Source organism: Pleurodeles waltl, chromosome 4_2, assembly GCF_031143425.1.
Source record: "Pleurodeles waltl isolate 20211129_DDA chromosome 4_2, aPleWal1.hap1.20221129, whole genome shotgun sequence".
In the NCBI taxonomy this organism is placed as follows: domain Eukaryota; kingdom Metazoa; phylum Chordata; class Amphibia; order Caudata; family Salamandridae; genus Pleurodeles; species Pleurodeles waltl.
The window spans coordinates 92,083,836-92,105,902 of NC_090443.1; the positions used below are offsets into that span (position 1 = coordinate 92,083,836).

Sequence of the window (22,067 nt, forward strand, 5' to 3'; positions counted from 1 at the left end):
CTGCTGATTTAAGGCCTCATCAGGACTGAAAAAGGGCAATCATAGCTCTAGAAAAGACAAAAGAAAGAACGTAGAAAGAACTTACGAATATACATTCATCCATATCATAAATAAATCAGTTTAAAAGTGTATGATACATGCCTACAGAATATATGATGTTACATCAAACTTAAATTTATTTGGAACCCTTATTCACTAAATTTTGTAGTGTAAGAATCTATGTAAATCAGCATAAACCAATTTTATCACTTGCTGTGGATAACTACTTCACTACTACTAGAGTGGACTAAGTTATTTAACCAGATATATTCTATTTTACTTATACCTAAAGTAACCGGCTGATGTGTTTACCTTAATTAGAACCCGAGTGACAAGTGCCTAAGATCTTGTCCTTAGTTAACATAAGCGCTGAGCCCAGCTGCTTATATGTGTCGATCTGGAATGAATCCAATGCTGCTAATATCGGCAACCTAACAGAAAACATAGAGGCTTAAATCAACATTCAAATCCTTGTTTCGAACTTGCTACTTTAAATAACTAAAACGCCGTTGTTATCTTTACCGTGTACAGCGCGTTAGTCAATGGAGCTGGCTCTCCGGCGTGTAGCCTAGCAAATGCCGGTCTTCCGTGTTGTGTTCGTTCCTAAGCAACTAAACGTGCTAGAGCCGTTGCGGCGTCTCTAGAAGTGAATGCCGACCGTAGCATCATGGGTACTCTAACAGACATGGTGGCTCGCGTCGGAAAAGACCGCGGCCATCTTAAAACTGGGAAAACGAATTCTCTTTCCCATTATTAAAGCCAGTATTTCCGAAATTCTTTAACCCAACTTTGATGTCAAGAAGAATAATTATTCAGAAATATATGTACCCTCACCTCGCAACAACAAAAATTAATAACAATTGGTGAGCATAAAAATGAGATAATTTACCTCTGCTTAATTTGTCTGTTATATTTCAAATTTTTGCACTTGGGCAACACTACTTCAATTATTACCGGTTTAACTATCTTAAGAGCTTTTTCGTATTTCCTGCTCTCTACCCAAAAGGATTTATAAAGCACATTTCTTCATACTTCTGGGTCAACTTATAGACAATAAACAAAAATCGAAAACAAGTTTACATGCTTTTTCTTCACGTCAAGGTACTACAAAAATATATCTATTTCAGCAAACCTATTGTAACTAAAGTAATATAACGCATTAAGCAAGATGCATTATCATTCTGTAAGTGTTGACAGGATATCAAAGTTTCTTGAGATAAAAAGCAGGTCTCACTTAATTAATGCCCACATTTCATCAACGTCATTTAACCCAGTTCTCGCTGTTTGAAATCTCTCAATGAATCTTGCTTCCATTTTCAATAGTTTTTTTGTCATTGGTAATCCATCCAGTTTAGGTTGTATTGCCAGTAGAACTGTCCACCAGATGTCTTCTGTTGTATGCATATATTCCTGGTAATGCTCGACTAATGGTGCTCCTTTGACTCCACATTTAATTCTTGACCGATGTTGCAAGATCCTGGTTTTAATTGGTTGTGCAGTCTGTCCAATATATGCTTTCCCGCATGGGCACTTAATGCAGTAAATCAAATTTTTTGTATTACAATTAGTGAAATCATTTTGTGTATGTATTTTACCATTTATTTTAACCTCTTTGGTGTCTTGTGAGTATTGGCATGCCACACATTTTCCACATCTGTAGTAGCCTTGAATTGCTGGCAATTGTAATAGAGTTCTCAGATCTTTCTTTTTTTCGGTCTGTATCTGGACTGCCTTGACCCATTGATCTTTTAGGCTGCGTGCCTTCTTAAATGAGAACAATGGTTTATCCATATTTAGCTCACTAATGATTTTCCAATTACGTTCAATGATAGACCGTATTTTATTTGCCTTGGGGCTGAATGTGATGACACATGTTAGGGGGACCCCTTGTTTTTTCTTTTGGAACCAGCAATTTTTCTCTGGGAGTAAACCATGCTCTTTTAGCTGCATTTTTAATCAATTTTCTAGGATATCCTCTCTCGATAAGTTTCTTAGTCAATTCCTCTGCATTGTCAAAATAGTCCGTTTTTTCAGTGCAATTCCTCCTAATTCCTCCTGATGTAGGCGGCTTCGGCTTAGGTCGGTGTTTCAGTGCTAAGACGGAGGATGGGGCGTCTGAAGCAGTCACTCAGTGCAGACCATGTCAGGGCTGTGGTGAACAAAGGGCCTCTTGATCAGAAAGGGCCATGTGTCTCTTAGAGTGTTAAACACGGTGTTCAGGGACAGGGCAACTGTACTCTTGAGCCTTGAGAAGTAGCTTCCTGCATCTCCAGGTCGACTTTGAGTTCAGAGTCTAAACTGCCCTCAGGAGAAAACACCTCACACCTCCGCAGCAGATGCCTCAGGTTGTTGTTGTTCTTCCCCGACGTCTTCCTGGCCAAAGATGTCGGGAGTGTCTTTGATGTTTCTCCTCTACATTTCAAGTCGACGTACCTGGTGGTCTCGAAGGGTTTTCTTTGAATGGAAAAATCCACAAGCCTGATATAAACAGGTTACAGACTTGACTTAAGTCTGTCTGGGGATATTTCATGTGACAGTGAGGGCTAGAACTGGAAGAGCGTTTGTTCCATCACCAAACAGGCATTCTCTGTGGAAACCGAGGGAGACTGAAGAGCCCCAAAGGGGCAGCGGTTAAAGCATGTCAATCTGACGTTCGATGTAGCTGTTCGTCAATACACAGGATAAGAAAGCACGATCGAAACAATACTGACGAGGGTAAAGAATGAACCGAAAAAGAGACCACAAAGGTATGGACCCGGAGAGTAACCACACACGTCCAAACCCAACCGAAGAAATAAAACAATCTAACAATGGAGTTGATGTCCATGCACATTATCACCGAGAGGCGGATTCACTCTACCTCATAACTTGAAAGACTTCTTCAAAGAAAAACAACTTGCACACATCAGGGCCCAACACTAGATGGCAGGGATATGCAAAGATTGTGTATCCACAGCCACACATACCTCGAACACAGGTTAGAACCAGCATATTTGCCAGGTCTGTTTTAAAGCAGAAGGATTTAATGATCATCGATATTTCAAGTGAGGGTTACATTCAGGAGGACAAGCACTGCCTGCATGATTTTTACTTCAACCAAAACGATTTATTATATGACTAAAATTGGGCGGGACTCAAAGAGAAATCAGGGGTTTTACATTTAGCAGTCTGTGTTGTTACCAAGGAAGCCTTTAAAATGGTAGAGGGGAGGGTGTCTTTTGGTATGCTCTAGATTGTCAGCATAAGTGATGTCCCAAAAATTATTCTGGCAGCAACCTTCATGTCTAATCTTAAGTACAGCACTAAATCAGTATTAATATTTAACAACCACAAAAAAAATATAGAAGGTAAGGCATTATTAGCTTTGTAGAGGACAGCAAGTACCCTCTCATTCTCACCAACTTTAATATGCTCATGCCCACAAGGGGAATTGTGAATGTTCCCCAATCACTCAAAGAAAAGCACAAAATAAAACTTACTATTAAACTGGATCCTTGCAATCCAACTGTCAGAGGGTTCTAAAGAGAAATATAAAATTGCAGCACAGTAAGTGGGTGTGCAAAAGTGCCCCAGAGATTAAAAGAAGTAGTTTCTTTGCAGAGGTTAGACAGTGGTGGACGCAGACGTACATGTAAGCTGCCAAATTTACAAATGTTTTTCCTACCTACAAGCAAAAAACACATGCATGTTGAAGTAAATTGCAATTCTACAAAGGCCTGAACTCACAAACTTTATTTCTTCCCAAACAAATTGTGCTTTGGTTACACAACTTAGTGTTCACATGCAGAAAGGGCTTGTGAAAAGAAAATGTGCATGCAATGTTGTTTACTACATTTGCATGTGCACCCCGATTCAGAAATGGATGCTTCGGCATAGGTGGTCAACACGGACATCACTCTCCCCATTCAGGAAATGGCTTATTTGAAGGGCCAAAGCACAGAGAAAAGGGGTGGTTAGACAGTGCTGTGCAGTGCTTTGTACAACAGGGATTTTCCCGAAGATAGAAATGACATACTTTGTATTTGTCTGGGCAGGTCTTCAAATTACAGTCATATAAAAAGCATATCACTGCACATGTTTGTAAGTGGAGGTCAGAAGAGCTATGAAATAGTCAGTGTTGTGTTCCTCCACCACATAAGAGGCTGGAACCTATGCATAACATAGTACTGGATTTCTTATGTATGAGGGGCCAGGGTGCATAGCTCCTCCTCAGTGAAAAAACTGCCTGAGATAGGACAGACAGCACATGAAAAAATGTCAACTGACTGTAAAACTGTCCAAGGGTCTAAATTGAACATGGACACTATTCACAATGCATTGAGTCAGTAAATAGGGCTTCACCCTGCTTCCAAACGTTGGTCTTAGCAATGTTCTGATATGCACCAAAAATGCTTTGTGTCATTTTCTCAATGCTACTGACACAAACCTGGACCTAATGTAGACACTTGTATTTGGGTAACTCCTACCAAGAACTCAAAAGGAGGCTTTCACAAAACAAGCAGACTTATTACGACTAAAAAGACAAGCAGTCAACTATCTAGCAGGCTAGGCTCGAGTGACATGAATTTAGAACTACTCCCTTAAAGGCTTTTAACCCTTCACTTAAATAGAGACTATGTCTGCGGGACAAAAAGTGGAGTATGGATTTGGATAGAGTGAAGTTAGCTCACTGGCACAGTAACACCAATCCAAAGATCCAAAGCAATGGTGTTAGGTGGAATCATTATGAGCCACAATTGTTAACATTTTTTTTATCTAGGTGCCAATGTCCACATCTGTAACAATTTGGTTTACGCTGATCTACGGTAATAAAGACATCTTTGCTATCGACGATAATGTGGCTAGGCTCACCTGGCTGTCTTGATCACACCGTACAGCAGCCTCTAGCTCACTCAGACGCTTCTCCAGTTCTACAACCTGCATACAAAACATTTGGTTAATAAGGCGATGATTGCATTTGCGCAAATTCAATGATTTCTTCAGAACAAAATATTCCCACTCCTTGGAACTCTAACATGGACCACTAAGACTTATGGGGTCCTGTTTCAGATTGTAAACACAAACATATAATTCTAATGGATGGTACAATCAGAGGTATGGCAAGGGTGCTGTGGACTCACATGCAAGCTAAGAAAATGTCCCAAAGGGTGGGTACCAGACAAAAGCTATAAATAGGGTGAAATTGCCCATTACATGCATGTGTCCTGATGCCACTGCACTTTCCTCACTAATCAATTCACCACTGGACACGTTCTTCCACAAACAAGAGCTGCATTAATAGTCTACTGTTAGGTGCTAGAAATGGGGTCTCTAGTTGGCAGTCGGTTTGCACCCTGTCCAAGTAGGGACCCTCACTCTCGTCAGGATAAGGGAGATATCTGCTCAGATAACCCCTGCTCACCCCCTTGGTAGCTTGGCACGAGCAGTCAGGCTTATCTCAGAAGCAATGTGTAAAGCATTTGTACATAACACACAGTAATAAGTGAAAACACTACAAAAGGACACCACACCAGTTTTAGAAAAATACCCAATATTTATCTATATAAAACAAGACCAGATACGATAAAAATCCAACCTACAGTAAGAAAAATATAAATTCTGCAAGATTTACTCAAAACTACAGTTCCTTGAAGTAGATAGCTCCACCTGGGGCTATGACGGCGTCGTGATCAACAAAACCAACAGTTCAGGCCGGCCCCGGCGTTGTGGGCCAGCTACGGTGTCGGGAAGACACGCAAACAGTCCCTTGGGTTTGCAGGGCATCGTGATCCTCGCGGTGAGCTCCGGAGAGCAGCGTCACTGACGTCGCGGTGTCGGTTGCGGAGTCGTTGGGCCCTTGAGGTCACACACGTTGCAGATCGAACTCCAGGCTGATGAAGTCAGGTGCACCGGCGTGGATCGAGTCGGGGCTGCAGTGCGTTGCGAAGCGGGACGATGCGACGTGCGGTGTCCACAGGTCACGGTGCAGGCAGTGGCTCGGTGTCGGCGTCCAGGGGCGTTGGTGAGACCAGGGCTGCGGTGTGAAGTGGGCAGTGCGACGTGCAGTGCCCACGTGTCACGGTGCAGGCAGCGTCGTCGTCGTTGCTGAAGCGCTGTCGTCGGTAGGCCCAAGCCAGCGGTGCTGGACGGGACGGTGCTTCGCGACTCTCACAAGTGGTGTCCACAGGCCATGGTGCAGGCAGGATGCCTGGTGACGACACATGAGTCAATGGTGCTGGCGTCGGTGGACCGGGTCTGCGGTGCAGGACGGGACGGTGCTTCGAGTACCAAAGCAGGACAGTGCAACTCTGCGTGGCGTCGGCAGGTCACAGTGCAGGCCAGTGGCATCGTTAGTGGCATCGCAGTGGGTTCTCCCTCTTGAACAGCACAAAACACACAGTTCCCAGTGCTGCAGGTCGAGGAAACTGAAGTCTTTGGTGTCCCTGAGACTTCCAACAGGAGGCAAGCTCTACTCAAAGCCCATGGAGAATTTTATCAAGCAGGACACACAGCAAAGTTCAGCCTTTGCACTCTTTTCAGGCAGAAGCAGCAACTGCAGGCCAGTCCAGCAAAGCAAAACAGCAAAGGGACAGTACTCCTCCTTTAGCTCTTCTCCTGGGCAGAGGTTCCTCTTGATTCCAGAAAGTTTCTAGAAGTCTGGGGTTTTGGGTCTTCTTCTTATACCCAGTTCTGCCTTTGAAGTTGGCAAAGCAAAGTCTCAAGTGTTTGCAAGATCCTTCCTAGACGGCATTGTGTGAGGGCAGGCACAGTCCTTTCAGGTGTGAGTGACCACTCCTCCCATCCCCTCCACCACAGATGGCTAATCAAGATATGCATGCTACACCTCAGCCCCCTTTGTGTCACTGTCTAGAGGAGAGGTGTGAAAAGCCCAACTGTCAAACTGACCCAGATGGGGAATCCACAAACAGGCAGAGTCGCAGAATGGATCAAGCAAGAAAATGCCTACTTTCTAAAAGTGGCATTTTCAAACTAACAATCTAAAAACCAACTTCACTAAAAGATGTATTTTTAAATTGTGAGCTCAGAGACCCTAAACTCCATATTTGTATCTGCTCTCACAGAGAATCTGCGCTTTAAGGATATTTAAAGGCAGCCCCCATGTTAACCTATGAGAGAGATAGGCCTTGCACAGTGAAAACCGAATTTGGTAGTATTTCACAGTTAGGACATATAAAACGCACTAGTATATGTCCTACCTTAAACATACATTGCACCCTGACCATAGGGCTACCTAGGGCTTAACTTAGGGGTGCCTTACCTGTAGTAAAAGGGAAGGTTGAGGCCTGGCAAGTGGGTACACTTGCCAAGTGGAATTGGCAGTTTAAAACTGCACACAAAGACACTGCAATGGCAGGTCTGAGTCATGTTTACAGGGCTACTAATGTGGGTGGCACAACCAGTGCTGCAGGCCCACTAGTAGCATCTGATGTACAGGCCCTGGGCACCTCTAGTGCACTTTACTAGTAAATCAAATATGCCAATCATGGATAAACCAATCAACAGTACAATTTCTATAGGGAGCACTTGCACTTCAGCACTGATTAGCAGTGATAAAGTGGGTAGAGACAATAAACTAGCAAAAACAGACCTAAACAAAATAGGAGGAAGAAGGCAAAAAGTTTGGGGATAACCCTGCAAAAAGGGCCATTTCCAACATTAGGCAAATCATGCAGCACTGCTGTCTGCAGAAGTTACCTGGCGAGGAAGTTGAAACACCTAAAGCACAAACTCCATGTTCCGCATGCACCTGAACAACTGGAAAAGGCAGGATTTCTGAAGTTGTTTTATGGTAGAGTGAAGAACACAACCTGTGTTTGATTGCTGCAGCTCATGCTGAACTGGGCATAGGCTTATATGATCCTATTAAATTTCCTTTGATTTTCCAAATGCTAACCTCACTCACAGCAGTGCAAGAGGGTATATTCAAGAGCATAAATCCACAGAGAAAGCACTGTTGAACTGCAAAGTTAAAGAAAACTGCTTCACACAGGATGGATGTTTCTATGAAAGTATTTAACAAGTCCCATTTATAATTCCAGACAGCTTTCTCTGCAATATGAGGGTTTAAATACTAATGATACAGGTTTTGAGGCATCACCAACTACTTGCCCCAGATGAAAGTAGAAGTGTCTGGTAACTGATTCCAGGTGTTCTTAGAAAACAGCACTCTCACCTTTGCAGCTTGAGAGAACTTGTTCTGTTCTGGTCGGCAATGCAACTCATAGGTTACCATATTTTGGCTGGCAGGCACGATCCCTTTTTGGGAGCTCTTTCCTTCCACTGCTTTAGAGCCCTTTGCCGCATCCAGCTGTGTCATCAAGCGTCTATTTCAAATACACAGAAAATCTGATTATTTTTTAAACGACTGAGCAAACTCAAAAGTTTATTTTTTATTAATGCATGATTATTTTTGCTCAAAGTAATATTTCTGCATCTACAAAATGTGCGAATAGCAACTGCTATGACTCTAAAAAGACAAGATCAAAGTAATCTAACACTTATCACATTTTTTATACAAAATAAAAGATTGTATCGGTTCTCTTTAAATGATTCGGATAACAAAATTTCATCAAATCCTGTCAGTTCTTTAAGAAAAATGATTAAAACACAGAAAGTGATGGTTAGAACATAAAGACATGCTTCCGGGATTTATTATTATTTTTTTTTTAAATCTGCATGGTGTATTAATATGGATGACAAGCATTATGGCAATACTGCTCAATAAGATTTCCATAGTTGAAAAAATGGCTGTGTATATTGCCTGTTCAGTTTCTAATGGCCACAGTGGGCCAGAGTATACTTAAGAACCTATTACATTCTCGAGAAAACCTCTCAGATGTTCTAACAGACAAGTACTTCTTGGTATTTCATTCTAAGTACTCTATAAAACCAGGGTTGGCATCTTTCTTAAAATCCTATACAACTTGCCCACCTTTAGGTTAAGAGCTATGACCATGTATATACATGAAAGTCATTTTTGGTCTCTCATTTTACTCTGTTTCGAGAATCCAGATTGGATATTTGGGGACATGCCTTTTTGGCTTCTAGGGCATCAGTGTATTCTTAAGGTGAAGAATTTGCACACGTTTTCTGTCATAGATATTCTCTCTGAATCTACAAACAGTAGAATACCTTCAAGCATTTGCAGGATCGTTGGAAAACCATTATGAAGAACATGTTTTGCAAAAATAACATGGCTAGATAGAGGCAACATGTTCTACTTTTTTTGGTTATAAAGAACAAGTCACTTATCGTTCGTACCCATTTTTCTTGTGGATATTCTACCTAACCACAGATACTTCAAATTGTGAATTTCCTTAGGCTGCTACTTCGTGTCATTACCGTTACGCTCCAGAAGTGACGAAGAGAGCTGCATTTAAACACCACCAATGCACTGGCATCAGTTTATTTCATAAAATCCTCTGCTCCCTCAGACGCAGAGCATGTAGGCAAACTGAGCAAACCAGTGTGGAGATTCCTAGAAAGGGATCTTTTTAGATGAAACGGACCATACTGCAAAACGGGGAGGTGGAAGGGCAGTGAGTAATATGCATTTAGATGGAGTATCAATCAGAAAGAGCGTTACTGAATGTAAATAATTTGTTCGTCTGATCAACAATTCTAACCTCAGATTCCTCACCTTGTGAACAGTCACCAAAACAGTACCTCCATAGGTGGTGGGTCTGTGAAATGGCTTAGTCTAAAAAGTTCTACAGGACAGAGCGAGCCAAATGTCCATCTCAACAGACCAGACTGTCGAGGCAATAGTACTTTCTGAACATGTGCAGTGTTTATCTAGGCGACATGCAAGGCTTAAGCAATACCATTATAGACACACAGCACTTGCACACATGAAAGAACCACACAGCGTTACAAAAATAAAAGTACTTTATTACAGTAACACAAACACTAAAATGCTGTATAGGCAATACCCCAACTGGAGGTAAGTAAATACAATATTATATACATACATTAGCAATCAGAAACTAGCATAGAAAGCAATAGATATTAGTAAAAGAAATAGCAAACAGTGAGGGCCCTAGCAGAGGTCCAAACCATATACTAAACAAGTGAAATGTGAAAGGCAGTCCCTCACCTAAGAAAGGGGAATCAGTAGAGGGGAACTGGAGGAACTAGGAACCCCAAGAGGTGAGTACCAGTGTGACCCCTCAGCGACCAGGAGAGCAGAGGTAAGTACCTGGTTTCCCCAAAACCAACAGGAGGACTTTGGAAAAGGACTGTGCAAGAACCAGACAAGACTGGAAGAAACCAAAGGTGGATCGTGACAGAAGAGGACCTGCAAAGGAAGGGGACCAAGTCCAGTTCGAGTTGGGGGGTCCGGTTGTGGCAGGAGCCACTTCCCACCCTTCTGTGGATGCAGGATGCAGTTGGTGGACGAAGAAAGTCAGCAGTGCACAGAAGCAGGAGAGGAGTTCCAGAAGTGATGCAAGTAATATCCCATGTTGGTGGTCATGATGCAGTTGGTCAGTGGTGCTAAAAAAAAAACTACCAACACACCTTGGAAAATGCAAGAGTCAGAGAAGGTTTTGCAAGGTTGAAGAGGACCAACAAGTTCCAGGGGACTCGACCCAAGGGCGGTTGGGGGAGTCCGGGTCACCCTTAGCAGCTGGGAGAGTCACAAGAAGAGGAGAAATCCCTCACAGGCAACCCCCACTGGCAGCACAGGAGTCGCAGTAAGGGCCCAATCAGCACACCTGAAGAGGAGTCCTATGTCACAGGAGAAGCACGCAGAGGGCTGAGAGTCGCAGGGAAGCGTGCTGGGGCTGGGGCTACACAGAGCCTGAAGATCGCTTGGAGTAAATGCCAACAAGCCTTGGTAGCTGCAAGAGCCGCAGTGCACGGGGGTACCATCCAGCACAGAGAGGCAAGGGCTTATGTCTCCCAAATTGGACAGCTGGTAGAGGGGACCAAGGGGACCACTTCAGACCACCACACGTGATACAGGATCCACGCAGCTCTGGAAGAGAGGAGATCCACGCAGCCTGTCGTCGTTGCAGTCGGTGCTTGCATATGCAGGGGAGTGACTACTTCACTCCAAGAGAGATTCCTTCTTGCTTCTTGTGCAGGCTGAAGACTCGTTGCCCTTAGAGGATGCACAGCCGGGGAAATGTTGCATTTGCTGGAAGGAGTCGGAGAAACAATGTTGCAGAGCAGAGTTGTGGCTGTAGTTGCAGACTGTTGGTTCCTGGAAGGTCCAGTTGCAGTTCCAATGGCCAGAAGGTGAAGTAAACATTGCAGAGGAATCTTGCACGTCAAATCGGAGGACCCACCCAAGAGGGAGGCCCTAAATTGCCCAGAAAGGGGGAATGGTCACATAGCAGGGTGACCACCTATCAGGAGGGGGCTGTGATGTCACCTGCCTGTCCCGGCCACTCAGATGCTCCCAGAGGCCTCTGCCCACCTTGGATGCAAGTTGACAGAATCAAGTGGCCACCTGGAGGAGCTCTGGGCACCACCCCTGGAGTGGTAATGGACAGGGGACTGGTCACTCCTCTTTCCATTGTCCAGTTTCACACCAGAGCATGGACTGGGGGCCCTGGACTGGTGCACACCGGTTTATGCAAGGAGGGCACCAACTGTGCCCTTCAAAGCATACCAGTGGCTTGGGGAGGCTACCCCTCCCAAGCCATTTAACACCTATTTCCAAAGGGAGAGGGTGTTGCCTCCCTCTCCCAAAGGAAATCCTTTGTTCTGCCTTCCTGGGCTTGAGTGGGTCACGCAGCAGGAGAGCAGAAACCTGTCTATATTATGGTAGCAGTGCGGGCTGCCCGGGAAAACCCTGCAAACTGGAAGGAGCAAAGCTGTGGGTCCTATAAGGAGCCCCCAGAGTTCATGGAATCATACAACCAAAACTGGCAACAGTATAGAGGTATGATTCTGACATGTTTGATACCAAACATGCCCAGGTTCAGAGTTACTATTATGTAGCTGAACACAGGTACTGACCTGTGTCCAGTAAACAGGTAAAATGTCTTCCCTGCACTTAAGTCCTGGAAAACGGAGCTGGAGTTAGTAGGGGCACCTCTGTTCATGCAGGTGTGCTCTCACACACAAGTACCAGCCCCCTGGGCTAGGAGGGCCTACCATGGGGGTGACTCCTAGTGACCTGGTGCAGTGACCTGAAGTGAAAGGGTGCATGCACCTTTTTATGCAGGCTGCAATGGCAGGCCTGCAGGCACATTTTACATGGGCTCCCATGGGTGCCATAATGCATGCTGAAGCCCATGGGGAAACCCTGGTGTCCCAATCCCCTGGATACCATATACTAGGGAATCACATGGGGACACCAGTATGTCAAATGTGGGGTGTGTGATGTCCTAAACAACCAAATTTAGAGGGAGAGAGCACAGTCACTGGGGTCTTGCTTAGCAGGATCCCAGTGAACACAATCAAATACACTGACAGCAGGCAAAAAGTGGCGATAACAATGGCAAAAAGAGGGTACTTTCCTACATCCAGGCCACTGGCATCCTGTCGATCCATTCACCATTTATCATCATAGGGTGAGGTAAACTCTTCCCCATTCCTGCCATTATTGTTCCATAAGGCTAGCTCTGGTCAGAGTCCAAACCAAAAAGTTGGTTTAATGCCACGTCCAGACTGTACAGCAGTGGGATTGTAGCCAAGTCAGAAAGCTTCAGTAGAGGCTGCAGCACATCAAGATCTGGAGATGAAGTTGGCTTGGACTCAGACACCATTATGGATTGCGGATCAGTATAGGTGTCAGAGTCGATGCTGGAGGAACCAGTGCAGATTTCGGCACAGAACTCCAAGTGTGTTCAAGGACCCTAGAAGGTGCCAAGGGTGAAACCGTCAGCGGTAACCCAACTAGGGGTCCCTGCAGATCATTTGGGCCTTAAGGGAGAGCCAAACGGAGCAGGAAACATGCTAACGATGTGCAGCATTGTATATTCAAAGGCTTCAACCTGCTGTAATGTCACACATGGATCCAGAAACTCAGGGTTCATTAGTAGGGGGCATGGAACCAGCTCCTTGAAAGAACAAGAGAGACCTGGAGACACAGTGACTCCATTCTTGTCTTCCCTGGAGAAGAAGAGTGGTGAGAAGGAGCAGAATGGACCAGCATCAACGCGGAGTTGCATTGTGCGCCACTTAATGGCTCACAGGAGCTCTATTTGCAAGTTTTCTTGCTCCAGTCTTGTGCCTGGGGAGATTCAGAAGGTGAGGAATTTGTGGTTATAAGTATCCATCACAAATGTAAATCAAATTAGTCACACTGACATACAATCCATTTGGCTGAAACCAACACTGAACTACACCCTTTTTAAAACCCCAAACTCCATGGAAAATGTAGCCTATGGTAGGGCAGGGCACACACTGTGTCAATTATTCACTGCACCTTTAAAAAAAAAAAAAAACGCCAGTCAGCCATCCTTCCCATCATGCAATACAATGTCAGTAAGGCACTGTGCTTTGAACAAAAAACAGGGAATGATTGTGGTCATGATAACCTATTCACAAAGTTGTGTGATAAACAGGAAGCTGCAGGCTGTTTGAGGATTCAGATAGAACTCCCATAACAGAGGATTACGGGTACAAACCTTTCCCTTCTCTGTCATGGAAATCATCTGATGAACAAGTTACTTACTTTCGGTAACTAATTATCTGGTAGAGACATCTTCTAGTTGCAGATTCGTTACTTTAGAATTTCCCCCAGGCGTCAGTCTGGATCTGGAGATTTTTCTCGAGCAGTACCCGTGTGCGCTGTCAGGTGGCGTCGGCTGACTCTGTGTTCGTCATAGGCGCAGTGGTTGCTGTATGTGACCTCATGGGTCAAATATAGGTGCCACTCCGGCTCGCTAACGTCAGTTTCTTTTCACGACTTTCCATGCCAGAAGCGCTAAGCCATGAAGAACCCTGACCCTGGTGTGCCAGAATCAGGGCTCTGAAAGGGAAGTCCCTGTCTCTAGAAATCAGTTTGCAGAGCAGGGAGGATCGGTGGGTCAGTAAGGAATCTGCAACTAGAATATGTCTCTACCAGATAATTTGTTACCGAAGGTAAGTAACTTGTTCATCTGATAAAGACTTCTAGTTGCAGATTCCTTAATTTAGACTAGATACCCAAGCAATACCATTCCCGGAGGTGGGTTGCGAACTAAAATCATACTAGGAAGTCCTGCAGGTCCGAATGGGCAAAGTACCTGTCCCTTCGGACCGGACTGTCCAGCCAGTAGTGTTTGGTGAACATGTGCAAGGACGCCCACATTGCTGCATGGCAGATGTCCAGGACTGGAACCCCACGTGTTAACGCAGTGGTTGCAGCAGTTGCTCTGGTGGAGTGAGCACGCAAACCCTCCGGGGCTTGCTTTTTAGTCAATGCGTAGCACAGTTTAATGCAGAGAACAACCCATTTAGAGATGGTTCTCTTCTGCACCACCCAACATTTTTTGCACCCACATACCCAACAAAGGGTTTTTAGTCCACCCAGAACTCTTTCGTACGATCAAGGTAGAACACCAACGCTCTTTTTATGTCCAGACGGTGGAGTCTCTCCTCTTTCTTAAAATGATGCAGAGGTATATAAAAAGTAGGCAAGGTGAAGGAATGGCCTAGATGGAAGGGCATAACCACTTTCGGTAGAAAGGAGGCCCATGTATAAAGCACCACTTTGTCAAGGTAGATGTTAAAATAAGGTGGCTTGGATGACAACGCCAGCAGCTCACTGACCCTGCGGGAAGACGTAATTGCCACCAGGAAGGCTGTTTTCAATGTAAGGAGCATAAAAGGACAATTATGAAGTGGCTCAAAAGGAGCCACATAAAGAATGTCAGAACAAGATTCAAGTCCCATTGGGGCATGATGAAAGGTGAAGGAGGAAACGTGGATAAGACCTTTAAGAAACAGACTTACAATAGGGGACGTAAACAAAGAGGGTTTGTCAGGTAGTCTAAAAAATGCAGAGACAGCAGACAAATAACCCTTAAGGGTAACCAGAGCTGAGCCCTGCTGGACAAAGAAAGTATATACATGAGAACCTCTGAAAGTGGGGGCAGAAAGGGGGGTCAAAAGACTTGGCTGTGCACCATGCTACAAATGTATTCCACCGTCTGGCCTATACCGTTTTGGTAGAGGTCTGCCTGGCTGCCAATATATCACATCACAAACTTCAGGAGGAAGGTCGAAAACTGTCAACTGCTGCCACTCAATCTCCACATAAGAGAGCGGGGACTGGACAGGTTTGGGTGGAGAACGCTCCCCTTCTGCTGCAACAGAAGATCCTCCTGAAGGGGTAGTCTGATCAGAGGATTGATGGCCATGCTCAATAGCTCGGGGTACCAGACTCTTTGTGCCCAGTCCGGAGCCACAAGGATTATTTGGGCTTGGTCTTTCTCGATCTTCTTGAGAACTCTGGGCAGATGTGGTATGGGCGGAAAGGTGTGCAGGAGGTCTGAGCTCCACGCGAGACGAAAACCGTTGCCGAGTGCTGCCTTGGAAACGCCAATGCGCAAAATTGATGACATTGCACGTTCTCTACAGAGGCGAACAGATCTCACCAAGGCTCTCCCCACAGCTGAAAGAGACCTTGCACAACCACCCGATGATCGACTAGGCACCGACGACTGAGTTTGTCCGCTCTGGCATTCTGAGAGCCCGTCAGATGTAGAACCACCAGAAACATGTCCTGCTGTTCTAGCTATGGCCAGAGGCGCAGACCTGCCTGACAAAAGGTCCACGACCCCGCACCGCCATGCTTGTTACAGCACCACACGGCAGTGGTGCTGTCTGTGAAACCTTCACCACTTTTCCTTTGAGAAGGAAGGAATGCTTTTAATGCCAGTCTGATCGCCTGAAGCTCCAAAAGGTTGATGTGGAGCTCGGACTCCACCAAAGACCAGACGCCTCTGATCTCCACCTCTCCCATGTGGCTGCCCCATCCCAGAGGAGTTGGGCATCTGTCACTATTGTCAGATCTGGTTGAGGAAGGGAGAGGGATTTGCCTCTGACCCAATCGCAGTTCGTTAACAACCACTGCAGATCTTGCACAGTTCCCTCCAAGATCTGGACCAGGTCAGAGAGAGTCTCCTGAAACTGCGTCCACTGGAACTTCAGGTACCACTGCAGAGCCTGCATATGCCATCTGGAATTAGACACTAGCAGGATGCCATGAAGCCCAGCAGCCTCAGACATTCTCACCAAAATCCAGGATAGAGGCTGAAACATTGGTATCGTAGTCCGAATATCATGAACTCGCCGCTCGGGAGGAAGACGCCTGAAATTGCACTGTGTCCAGAACAGCTCTGATGAAAGGGAGCATCTGAGAGGGAGTCAGGTGTGACCATGGCACATTTACAGTAAACCCCAGCAAATGCAGGAGGTCCGCCATAGTCTGGAGGTGGGAGACGACAGCCTGCAGCGAGACTTTCTTAAACTGCCAGTCGTCGATGTAAGGATAGGCTGAAACCCCTGATGTGCGCAGATGAGCTGCAACCACCGCCATCAACCTGCTGCACACACTAGGGGCACTGGTGAGACAAAAGACGAGCACGGTTAACTGAAAATGCTCATGGCCCACTGCGAGCATCTTGCAAGTCCAATGCTCCCATCCAGTCTCCTGGGTCCACGGCAGATAACACCTGAGCCAGGGTGAGCATTTTGAACTTCTCCTTTCTGAAGAAGAGATTAACGGACCGAAGGTCTAGGATAGGGCAAAGGCCCTCGTCCTTTTAGGGTATGAGAAAGTAGCAGGAACAACAACCACAAATTACTTCTGGCACAGGGACTCTCTCTATGGCTCCCTTGGCCAAGACAGCCAAAACTTCCTCGCGGAGAAGTGCCAGGTGATCCTCCGTCATGCGTAGGTTGGTGGCATGGGCAGAGGGGAAGTCTCGAAGGGGATGGAGTAGTCCCTTTGGACTACTTGTAAAACCCACCTGTCTGACATGATGGGCTGCCAGCAGGTAGGTGATGGCGAATTCCTCCTCCGACTGGTCCCTGATGGGAATGTGCCAGAATAAGAAGGTAAGAAGGTTTGGAGGCTGCAGCAGGAGGATGGGGGGGGGGGGGGGAGGGGGGGGGGATTGGGGAGTGTTTGATTGGCTAGACCGCAGGCTCCCTGATCCACACAGATGCTGGATCCCACGTCCCCGGCCACACAGAGGCTGGGCAGCATGTGCTCCATGGTAGCCAGAGAGGAATGGAAATGGCTAGGCACCTCTTCCATAGCCACAAAAGGGTCAAAAAGCAGACTGAGGTGGGTGTGGAGCAGCTGTGAGGCCTAGGGACCGGGCGGTCACCCGAGACTCCTTAAAGCGCTCAAGCGCCGAATCTGCTTTGTCTCCGAAGAGATGGGTGCCATCAAAGAGCATGTACATAAGGGTGAATTGGACATCCTCTGAAAAGCCAGACACCCTCAACCATGTGTGGCACCTCAAGGTCACCATCGAAGCAACTGATCTACCCAGAAAGTCGGTCGTATCCAGCCCACAACAGATTGTGAACTTAGCTGCATCTCTCCCATCAGCAAGAGCTCGGGAAAGAATGGCCCGGGCCTCCTCCGGGATCTGTAGCAGCAGGTGCGCAGCATGTCCCATAAAGTATGGGTACAGCGGCCCAAAAGGCATGCAGTGTTCACAGACCGCAATGTCAGGCTGGAGAAAGAAAACATCATCTTCTCAAGATGATACAGCCTCTTGGATTTCTTATCCGGGATTGCGGAAGGGAACATGCATTGGCATGTTGAGGCTTGGATAACCAAGCTCACAGGGGTAGAGTGTTGGGTCAGGAAAGCTGGGTCATTAGGCGCAGTCCTATGGCGGCGGGCTGTTGTCCTGTTTACAGGAGCCCCTGTGCTGGGTTTGGACCAGGTCCCCAACAGGACATCAGTGAGGGCTTCACTGAAGGGCAAAAGGGTTTCAGATGTGGAAGCCCCAGGCTGAGGTACCTCAGTCAGGAGGTTAGTCCTTACAGCCACCGAAGGCAGTTCGAGGCCCAGGACCTCTGCCGCTCTCCACACCCACATGAAATAAGAAGCTTCCTCCTCCTTAGCCACGGTAGAGGGAGAAAGCATGCCAGCATCTCGTGAGGTGTCTAGACCACTGGCTTCACCCAGTTGCTGAGCCCAGTCCATAGGGCATTCAAGCTGGTATTCTAAAGGGTCCAGCAACCCCGTCATATTCTCACCATACCCGTACCCTTAAAGATATGGGTCAGGATCTGGATCTAGGGAGCAAAGTCCCTACTGAAGTCAGAACTGGCATCGAGCAACGGTGGTCCGGCTCCGTGTTACAGTGGGCGATAAGTATGGTAGCATTGTCGGGGAAGGTCGCGTGGAACGACCAACACCGATTCAGGTCTCAAAGTGCCCTCTGGGCCCAAAGCCATCGGCACAGAACCAGACGGGCCCCTGTCGATCCCGCAGGCCCAAGGGTGCACTGGCAGGGTCAGACTGCCCAACGATGAGGTGCATAGCGCTGTAAAATCCTTTCAATTGTGCAGGGGTTTCGACTCCCAGTAACTCCGGCCAGCGCGGAGTCGATCCAGAAGTAGGTTCTGAGGACGGAGGCCTATAGCGTTGACGCTTCGTATACCACGTCACATCAGTCGACTGACAGGCTGAAATCGAAGAACACTTGTGCTTCTTCAACTTCTTCTTATGCTTATCCAAGAATCCTGAAGATTTTGAATGGGAAGATGTCAAGTGGTGGGGGCTCTGCGAACAATGCAGAGCTGGGCACCAGGCCACAAGTGACTTTAGGGACCGCTTTCTCAAAGCCTTTGGGTTCATGGCCTGGGCGCGCGAGCACGACTTCGGGTCATTGTCGCGCTCCAAAAACCATAGACACACAAGGTGCGGTCCTGTCACAGACATTATCCGGTGACAGGAGTCGCAGGATTTCAAGCCGGTCTTCCGTGACGACATACTTGATGCACCAAGAAGTCAAAAAGCTTCAACAAAAGTCAAAAGTCCAGTCAAAAAGTGACTGTAGGGGTAGCTCTTCTTCGGATCTGCACGTCGGCTGGTGCGGAAAGACAAGAACTGACGTCAGCGCACCGAGGTGGTGCCTATATATGACCTGCGATGTCACATCCGGCGACCACAACGCCTCCGACGCACGCAGAGTTGACGGATGCCACCTGACGCAGGGGTACTGCACAAGAAAAATCTCTGAATCCAGACTGACGCCTGGGGGAAATTCTAAGGTAAGGAATCTGTAACTAGAAGCCTCTATCAGATATCCCTAAACGACAGACTAGAGTAGCAAAATATATAAAACTCATGCCTGGAATACAGTTTTGAGGACGATAGCAGAGAGGACATAATCATTACTAAGCAAAGGAATTGTGCAACGAGGCACTACCTAACAAAGCATATATTTTCTAGAGTCAAAAGATATGCAGTAGTGCTTCAAAAATATATCCAACAACCGCCAGGCTGCTTCTTTACAAATATCTGCAATAAGTACATTCTGAAAGAGAGCAGTAGTACCTGCTTTGACAATATTAGAATGATCCACAGGCTTTTTCAGAAGGCACCTATTCGCCTTTCGGTAGCAAGTATCTATGCAAGAAACAATCCATCTAAACATGGTTTACTTTGATCACGCCAAACCAATGTGGACCAGACCATTATTTATGAATAACTGGCCTTGTCAAAGCTCTTAACATCCAGCATGTGAAGAGCTCTTTCTGAGGAAGATGAATTATCAGGAAAGAATGTAGGAATAGAAATAATACGATTGATATGAAACTCTGCAATTACTTTGAGCAGAAAAGAAGGGTGAGTTCTTAAGGAATCTATTTTGGTGGAACCAAGTATGGTTCTTCTAAAATAAAAGGCTGAAGGTCACTTACCCTTCTGACGGATGTTATGGCAACAAGAAAAGACACTTCTGATGAGCTATGTTAAGGTCTGATTTATGCATATGTTTGAAAAGGCATTTCCCATCAACGTGGAAAGGACACTTTGACACTCTCAAGGAGGAGGATACCTTCTTAATGAGGAACCTTTTCCTCAAGTACACTAGAAAATCCTGTATCACTTGGGTGGTGGAAAAAAGGTCTAAATAGGTCTCTTCCAAAAAGCAGTGATGGCAGCGAAGGGAAATTTAGACCAGATTTTGCCAAAAAACAGACAACAAGGTAATAAGGTCTCTTCATGACGACTGCTCAAGTACACCTGCCTATGAATACACTACACACTGAAATTTGTTTAACTTAAAGGCATATGAACAGCAAGTGGATAGTCTCTTCAGTACCATCATGCGAGGAGTGATTTTGAGGCAACAGGTGAACCATGTCTGGATAACCCCACTATCCCCACCAGTCTGGCACTATGAGGATCATCTTCATTTTACACTGCATCATTTTGATGATTATCACAGGTAGCAAGGCTAGCGTTGGAAAAGTGTAGGTGAAGGACCTCGATCAGTCAATCAAAGGGGCACTGCCAATGGATCCACTTTTGGAGCACCCCAGTTGTGAAAGTGGTTCTGAAGTACAGCATTGTCTAGTGCCCATTTGTGTTACTGTAGGAGAGGTCTGCTGAACTTGTCTGCCGTTGTATTCTGCAAAACTAATAGGTGTTTTGTTGTACTTGCCACACCCCAGTGAAAAATCAGCTGAGCTTCTTTTGACAGAATCCTTGATCTTGCGTCCCTTTGCTTGTTGGTAGAGAGCATGGTGGTTGTGATATCCATCTGAATGAGCACAGGAGGAAAAGCTTCAGAACTAGATGACCTGCTCTAAGCTAGAGTATGTTTTTGCAGTACTGTTTCTCCAGAGAAGACCATCTGCCATGAGCTGGAAAATCTCTCATATTGGCAACCCAGCCTTCTAGTGGCACAACCATGAATACTTATTCGGAAATGGCAGGTCCTGGAATAGGACTCACTTCAGGATGTTCCCTCTGTTGCACCACCACTCAAGAAGAGACTGAATGGCAGAGATGTTCAAGGTTTCCCCAGGCCCCAGTCTTCTGCTCTTCCAGACATTAGTGACATTTTTAAATGGAAGTCTGGCAACGGACACCAAGAAAAAGCATGAAGCTAGGCAGCCCAGGAAGAATGAAGCTTCCCAGACTGATAGAGTTCCTACTGCTTTTAAAGAAACAATTATCATACATAAAGATGACAGCCTTCCCTCCAAAGAAGACACTTTTGCTTGTAGTGGGTCTGTTGTGGCTCTCGGGTACAGAAATGAAGACTCAGGTTGCAAACAGGGGGCTAGGGTATTCTTCAGGTTTTGTTGAAGTTTTGGTGCTAAACTGGCTTTTACCAGCATGTTGTCCAAGTATGGGTAAACAAATACACCCCTCTTTTGCAGTGCTGCTGTTCCACTGCCATGCATTTAAAAGATCTTTGGGCAGTCTTAAGATGGAAAAGGTGAACATTCTATTAATCTTGAGAGTGCCCCACTGCGACATGAAAAATCCTGCAATATGTCCTGCAGATTAAAACGTGGAAGCAGGTGTGCTGTAAATGTATCGGTGCTATTCCATCTCCACTGACAAGATGGGCATCAATTTGATGGAGAGCCTCCATTAAAATTTCCTTCAGTTTTGAACCATCTGTTGGCATATTTGGGATCCATGATGGGATGAAGCTATACAGTCTACCTTTTGTTTTGAACCACAAAAAAAATGGGAGTACATTTGATTGCTCTTATGCAATTTGGGGACTCTCGCTACATCTCTTTATAAGAAGAATCTTTGGACCAGATGTACTGATATTAGGAGTACTGATTTCCTAATTGCGTTTCTCTCCAAATTACAACTAAAAATTGTCATTCCTAATGTATGAAACTCTTCTGAGTTACATTAGCAATTCCTAGTGGGTCGCAGTTAGACCTACTTCATGCACATTAATAAGGTAAGTTACAATATGTGACCCATTAGGAATCGTAGCCATCAAAAGGAGGGCGGCCAGGTGAGGTCAACAGACCACCATTTCTGTGACCTCAGCAGGCCAGTCTTTAACTGCTTTTTAATAAAACATTTTTTTTTAATGCAGTCCATTTTCCTTATAGGAAAATGGGATGAGTTTCAAAAT

The 22,067-nt window shown here is 45.8% G+C and overlaps 1 protein-coding gene across 1 annotated transcript in view; it reads right to left on the reverse strand.

Moving 5' to 3' along the window:
• Positions 1-22,067, reverse strand: part of DCTN2 (dynactin subunit 2) — a 297,447-nt gene that overhangs the window by 98,010 nt on the left and 177,370 nt on the right. The window contains exons 7-9 of the mRNA XM_069230810.1: positions 8,213-8,363; positions 4,891-4,956; positions 3,519-3,557 (exon numbers count right to left, since the gene is read on the reverse strand). Of these exons, the coding sequence (XP_069086911.1) occupies positions 3,519-3,557; positions 4,891-4,956; positions 8,213-8,363 (256 nt within the window). The remainder of the gene's footprint in view (positions 1-3,518; positions 3,558-4,890; positions 4,957-8,212; positions 8,364-22,067) is intronic.